Below are 7113 nucleotides of genomic sequence, written 5' to 3'. Positions count from 1 at the left end.
AGAGCCACTCTCCACCCATCTCTACGCTGATCCCTGCCCGGAGACATTGACGTGTGTGGGATGTCAAGATTCCATGTATCCCCAGCACCTGCTCCCGTGTGCTCTGCCTTCTAGTTGCGTTCAGCCCATAGGAGGTACACGAAGGAAGAAGCGTGAAGGCTGAGTATTTACTCTATACGATATACATCCTGCATCATCTCTTCCTCTTCCCCACCTCCTCCTCTTTCCACCCTGCCTCCTTCAAACCCTCCTCCTCTGCCTCCTGCTCCTCCTGCTCTTCTTCCTCCCACCTCTTCCTCTTTTTTTCTCTCTCTAATCCAGTAATCATTTCCACCTCCTCCTTTTTTTAAAAAATTAATTTATTAATTTTTGGCTGCGTTGGATCTTCGCTGTGCCCGGGCTTTCTCTAGTCGCGGCAAGTGGGGGCTACTCTTCGTTGCAGTGAGTGGGCTTCTCATTTTGGTGGCTTCTCTTGTTGCAGAGCACGGGCTCTAGGTGCCCGGTCTTCAGTAGTTGCGGCACGCGGGCTTCAGTAGTTGCGGCACGCGGGCTCAGTAGTTGTGGCTCACGGGCTCTAGAGTGCAGGCTGAGTAGTTGTGGCACACAGGCTCAGTTGCTCCGTGGCATGTGGGATCTTTCCGGAGCAGGGCTTGAACCCCTGCACTGGCAGGTGGATTCTTAACCTCTGAGCCACCAGGGAAGTCCCTAACCTCCTCCTTTAAGCCTAGGCAGTAAAAGCTCCCTGAGATGCTGGACTACTGTCCTCTGTTGTTTTCCCCAAACCCTTCGCAAATGATCTCTTGACTACAGTCTCCTTAATTACGGTACATTTGAGTGTGCCACCTTTCTCTTTCAGGGATTCTGACTTATACTGATAGGTAAGAACTGCCTGGGGGAGAGTTAAATTTGAGTCACCTGAGTAGAGGTGGTAATTGGAGCCGTGGGTATAAATGTGAATATCTTGGGAGACAGTGTAGAGAAGGAATGGGCCCTGAGGAACTCAAACATGTAATGGCTTTCAAGGAGGATAATCTTGCAAAGGAATTGGAGAAGTAGCAACCAAAGTGAGGTGAAAAATCAGGGCAGTGTGTGTCATAGAAGTCAAAGGAAGCAAAGGGAAGAAAAAGAGTGTTGGTAGTCAAGATTATCAGTTGGTCCTGCAAAGTCATTGGATTTAGTGACTTATACCATCGTGAATCTGTTACATATTTTCTGCGCTCCCTCTGAATAATGATTTAAATTTCTTTACATTAACTTATCTATAATTTATTTTAGGTAAATAGTCAAATTTGTTTTAGAACGTATTTTAAGGTAAAAAATTAACTACCCTTCCTTAACCATTATTCCAACATTATTTATTTTATACTTTCTCTATTACCATTATTTCCTCCAACATTCACTGTTTCTAAAAATATAAAGAGATGTTTGAGCACTTTCTACTAGATGTTTAAGAGCTTTCTATTTGACTGTATCATAGTGGTTCAATGGTGGTCGCTTTATCATTCATTTTAAAATTGATCCATTAGAACAAGTCTAACCTCTTAATTTTAATTTTCGGAATTCTATTATCAATAGCCCCATTTATTCTTCCAGATAAACTTTAGATTTTTTTTAACATCTTTATTAGAGTATAATTGCTTTACTATGGTGTGTTAGTTTCTGCTTTATAACAAAGTGAATCAGTTATACATATACATATGTCCCCACATCTCTTCCCTCTTGCATCTCCAGATAAACTTTAGAACCATTTTATCAATTAAAAAAAAACTTCATTGTGATTTTCTCAAGACCGTGAGAGATAGATGGCCAACCAGAGTTCCTAAGGTTCAGTGTACGTAACTGTTGCCGCCGCTTAAGCCTGCCAAAGCAGTAGTACGGCTGCTGCCCTTGTATTTGCTACCTCTAGAAACATTCTTGCCAGTAGTGGTGGCAGCGGGACTCAATTACCCTCTTTTCGCACTCCCTCCAGAAGCTCCAGATGGCGTCTTCCGTGGGCAACGTGGCCGACAGCACAGAACCAACGAAACGTATGCTTTCCTTCCAAGGGTTAGCAGAGTTGACACATCGAGACTATCAGGCGGGAGATTTTGAGGCAGCTGAGAAACACTGCATGCAGCTCTGGAGACAAGAGCCAGACAATACTGGTGTACTTTTATTACTTTCATCTATACACTTCCGGTGTCGAAGGCTGGACGGATCTGCCCACTTTAGTACTCTGGCGATTAAAAAGAACCCTCTTCTGGCAGAAGCCTATTCGAATTTGGGGAATGTGTACAAGGCAAGCGGGCAGTTGCAGGAAGCAATCGAGCATTACCGGCATGCATTGCGTCTCAAACCAGATTTCATCGATGGTTATATTAACCTGGCAGCCGCTTTGGTAGCAGCCGGCGACATGGAAGGGGCAGTACAAGCTTACGTCTCTGCTCTTCAGTACAATCCTGATCTGTACTGTGTTTGCAGTGACCTGGGGAACCTGCTCAAAGCCCTGGGTCGCTTGGAAGAAGCCAAGGCATGTTATTTGAAAGCAATTGAGACGCAACCGAACTTGGCAGTAGCTTGGAGTAATCTTGGCTGTGTTTTCAATGCACAAGGGGAGATTTGGCTTGCAATTCATCACTTTGAAAAGGCTGTCACCCTTGACCCCAATTTTCTGGATGCTTATATCAATTTAGGAAATGTCTTGAAAGAGGCACGGATTTTTGAACGAGCTGTGGCAGCTTACCTTTGTGCCCTAAGGTTGAGTCCAAATCATGCAGTGGTACATGGCAACCTGGCTTGTGTATACTGCGAGCAAGGCCTGATAGAGCTGGCAATAGACACCTACAGGCGAGCTATTGAATTGCAACCACATTTCCCGGCCGCTTACTGCAACCTAGCCAACGCTCTCAAAGAGAAGGGCAGTGTTGCCGAAGCAGAAGATTGTTATAATACAGCTCTCTGGCTGTGTCCCACCCATGCAGACTCTCTGAATAACCTAGCCAATATCAAACGAGAACAGGGAAACATTGAAGAGGCAGTTCGCTTGTATCGTAAAGCATTAGAAGTCTTCCCAGAGTTTGCTGCTGCCCATTCAAATTTAGCAAGTGTATTGCAGCAGCAGGGAAAACTGCAGGAAGCTCTGATGCATTATAAGGAGGCTATTCGAATCAGTCCTACCTTTGCTGAGGCCTACTATAATATGGGAAACACTCTAAAGGAGATGCAGGATGTTCAGGGAGCCTTGCAGTGTTACACTCGTGCCATTCAGATTAACCCTGCATTTGCGGATGCCCACAGCAATCTGGCTTCCATTCACAAGGATTCAGGGAATATTCCAGAAGCAATTGCTTCTTATCGCACTGCTCTGAAGCTTAAACCTGATTTTCCTGACGCTTACTGTAATCTGGCTCATTGCCTGCAGATTGTCTGTGATTGGACAGACTATGATGAGCGAATGAAGAAGTTGGTCAGCATTGTGGCTGACCAGTTAGAGAAGAATAGGTTGCCTTCTGTGCAGCCTCATCATAGTATGTTATATCCTCTTTCTCATGGCTTCAGGAAGGCTATTGCCGAGAGGCATGGGGACCTCTGCCTGGATAACATAAATGTCCTTCATAAACCACCGTATGAACATCCAAAAGACCTGAAGCTCAGTGATGGTCGACTGCGTGTAGGATACGTGAGTTCTGACTTTGGGAACCATCCTACTTCTCATCTTATGCAGTCTATTCCAGGCATGCACAATCCTGATAAATTTGAGGTATTCTGTTATGCCCTGAGCCCAGATGATGGCACAAACTTCCGAGCGAAGGTGATGGCAGAAGCCAATCATTTCGTTGATCTGTCTCAGATTCCATGCGATGGAAAAGCAGCTGATCGCATCCATCAAGATGGTATACACATCCTTGTAAATATGAATGGTTATACCAGGGGTGCTCGAAATGAACTCTTTGCTCTCAGGCCAGCTCCTATTCAGGCAATGTGGCTGGGGTACCCTGGGACTAGTGGCGCGCTTTTCATGGATTATATCATCACTGATCGGGAAACGTCACCTGCTGAAGTTGCTGAGCAGTATTCTGAGAAACTGGCTTATATGCCCCATACTTTCTTTATTGGTGATCATGCTAATATGTTCCCTCACCTGAAGAAAAAAGCAGTCATCGATTTTAAGTCCAATGGGCACATTTATGACAATCGAATTGTGCTGAATGGCATCGACCTCAAAGCATTTCTTGATAGTCTACCAGATGTGAAAATTGTCAAGATGAAATGTCCTGATGGAGGAGACAACACAGACAGCAGTAATATAGCTCTTAATATGCCTGTCATTCCTATGAATACGATTGCAGAAGCAGTTATTGAAATGATTAACAGAGGACAAATTCAGATAACAATTAATGGATTCAGTATTAGCAATGGACTGGCAACTACCCAGATCAACAATAAGGCTGCCACTGGAGAGGAGGTTCCCCGTACCATTATTGTAACCACACGTTCTCAGTACGGGTTACCGGAAGATGCCATTGTGTACTGTAACTTTAATCAGTTATATAAAATTGACCCATCTACTTTGCAGATGTGGGCAAATATTCTGAAGCGTGTTCCCAATAGCGTACTGTGGCTGTTGCGTTTCCCAGCAGTAGGAGAACCTAATATTCAACAGTACGTGCAAAATATGGGCCTTCCCCAGAACCGTATCATTTTTTCACCTGTTGCTCCTAAAGAGGAACATGTTCGGAGAGGCCAGCTGGCTGATGTCTGCCTGGACACTCCACTCTGTAATGGACACACCACAGGGATGGATGTCCTTTGGTCGGGGACACCCATGGTGACTATGCCAGGAGAGACTCTTGCTTCCCGAGTTGCAGCTTCCCAGCTCACTTGTTTAGGCTGTCTTGAGCTTATTGCTAAAAATAGACAAGAGTATGAAGACATAGCTGTGAAACTGGGAACTGATCTAGAATACCTGAAGAGAATTCGTGGCAACGTCTGGAAGCAGAGAATAGCTAGCCCTCTGTTCAACACCAAACAATACACAATGGAACTAGAGCGGCTCTATCTACAGATGTGGGAGCATTATGCAGCTGGCAACAAACCTGATCACATGATGAAGCCTGTTGAAGTCACTGAGTCGGCCTAAATAATGACTGTGTGCACAGGAGAATTACCCCTGTACTTGAGCCTCAACCGTCTGGGGGAAAGGGAACTAGATACGTTACTTTGTACTTACCTGTGCAATATCATGTTGCAGATGGGTGACAGACAGTGATAACAGCTAGCACAGCCAGACTTGCTTCCTGCATGATCATGACAGGGAGAGACACAAGAGATGGGAGACTGCTGTTCCACAAGGAGTCTCCACAGAATTCTGCAGCAGCCAGGTGTTGCCTAAGTCTGGAAGGTCTGATCTCCCTTGGTCTTCCATGGGATGGGTGGTTAGTGTGGAGGGGAGATAGAGATTGCCCAGTCTTCTGAATTAATTTTTTTCTTTACATTTTGGGTATTGGAGCTATTAAAAATGTTTGGTTTCAGGTATTTTTATTCATGTGATGTGTATATGATTCTCTTGAGATAAGGTTTTAAGCTAAAATATTCCTTGTTTTAGTTTCTGAACTCTACAGATAAATGGGGACTTTGCTGGTGTAGTCTTTTTATAGGTTTTATAAACCACTTGAGCCTATATCAGTCATTTTAGTGTCTGACATGTTTGGAACTATCAGTGCTTTGTTGGTTTATGGCTTAAATTCTTTTTCTGGTCCGTTTCCTTCTTCCCTTCCCCCGACTTGAAAAATTTTCCTGTAACTTGGCTAACAAAAAACCAAGTCTGATTCAAAACCTCCCAGAGTGTTTCTCTTAAACACATCATCTGGTGCCAAATGAAGATTCTTAGAAGTGATTATTAATTATGAAGGGCACAGTTGTGGTACTGTCACTGATGATAATAATAATGGATTTTTGGCCTAGAGTTTTGACCTACTTCACCAGTGTTTTACCGTTGACTGCCCCTCTATGCTGCTTCCAAAAGTGATAGTGTGTGATAAGATTTTTACTTTCACTTCTAAAGTTTGTTTTTTTTTTTAAAAGTGAGTCCTGTTCTTCCTTTTTCTTTCAGCAGAAATGAAATCCCAGGTAAGTACAAGTATTCAAATATTTGATCAGTAAGTCACAGTTATCTCCAGTACATTAAATAACTTTCATCAAAAAACATGTTATAGGTAAAAAGCTCTGGAGGACCAGCTATGTATATGATTATTATGTTTCAGACCTTCTAGGGTGTTATATACAATAACTTGTCTTCTGGACGTGGTCTTGAAGTGTTTATGGATTCAGCCTCAGTAGAAGCGAACTGCACTGTTACTTGGAGTATAAATTAGACTTTAGCCCTCCTGGAGGTTGAGTTTTTGGTATTGAAAACCATAGGAATGAAATTATTGTATTTCAACAAAGGATTGAGGGCTTGAGGCTTAAACAAGCCAACATATGAATATATGTTTTTGTCTTGCTGTACTGCACATATGCTGTCTAGGAACAGATATTTTGTCTGCTAGTAGTGTTCTAGCTTCTGTCTTTCCAAAGCGCTCAGGCAGTGCACCTATTCTGTAGTTGCAGCTGATGCCTGAATGTATCCTAGCTGACAAATTATTGATTAATAAGAACTTGAATTTCTGAAAGATTTGTACTGTTAACCGAAATCTGAGCAAGGAGTCTCATGTAATTCTTAGCCAGAATTACATGTTAATGAACGATTTAACAGTGTAAATCAAGGAACATCAGTGTAGGGATTTCTTTTAATTTATTTTTTACCTGCTTGGAATAATCAGTTAAAGGTTGCCAGCTTGGTTGCAGATGAACGGACGTTTGAAGTTCACCAAACTACTTAATGTGGAATAGGATAATAGACTTCCAACGCCCTCAAGGCTGTGACCTTGCAGCCATTTTACATAGCACAGCATCCTCCTATAGGGATGAACCTTTCCCTGGCCCGAAAAGTAGCCGCTCTGGTTGAAGCTTTGCTTGTTGTAACAGGCTTTTGTTTCTAGGTAACATGTCTGTGGAAGACTTAATTCTGAATAGAGATATAGATATTACTGGAGACTAATTGTTTTTTCTATTATACTCTGCTTTATCAAAAAA

The 7113-nt window shown here is 43.0% G+C and overlaps 1 protein-coding gene across 1 annotated transcript; it reads left to right on the top strand.

The window, feature by feature from the left end:
* Positions 1–1820: 1820 nt before the first annotated feature.
* On the top strand, positions 1821–5186 carry LOC133090183 (UDP-N-acetylglucosamine--peptide N-acetylglucosaminyltransferase 110 kDa subunit-like). Its single transcript, XM_061188494.1, has one exon. The coding sequence runs from the start codon at positions 1979–1981 to the stop codon at positions 5117–5119; it is 3141 nt and encodes a 1046-aa protein (XP_061044477.1). The 5' UTR covers positions 1821–1978; the 3' UTR covers positions 5120–5186.
* Positions 5187–7113: the final 1927 nt, after the last annotated feature.

This window comes from Eubalaena glacialis, chromosome 4, assembly GCF_028564815.1.
Source record: "Eubalaena glacialis isolate mEubGla1 chromosome 4, mEubGla1.1.hap2.+ XY, whole genome shotgun sequence".
NCBI classification, from domain to species: Eukaryota; Metazoa; Chordata; class Mammalia; order Artiodactyla; family Balaenidae; genus Eubalaena; species Eubalaena glacialis.
Note: the sequence above shows the minus strand (reverse complement) of the source record. Positions and strands in the feature narration are given on the sequence as shown.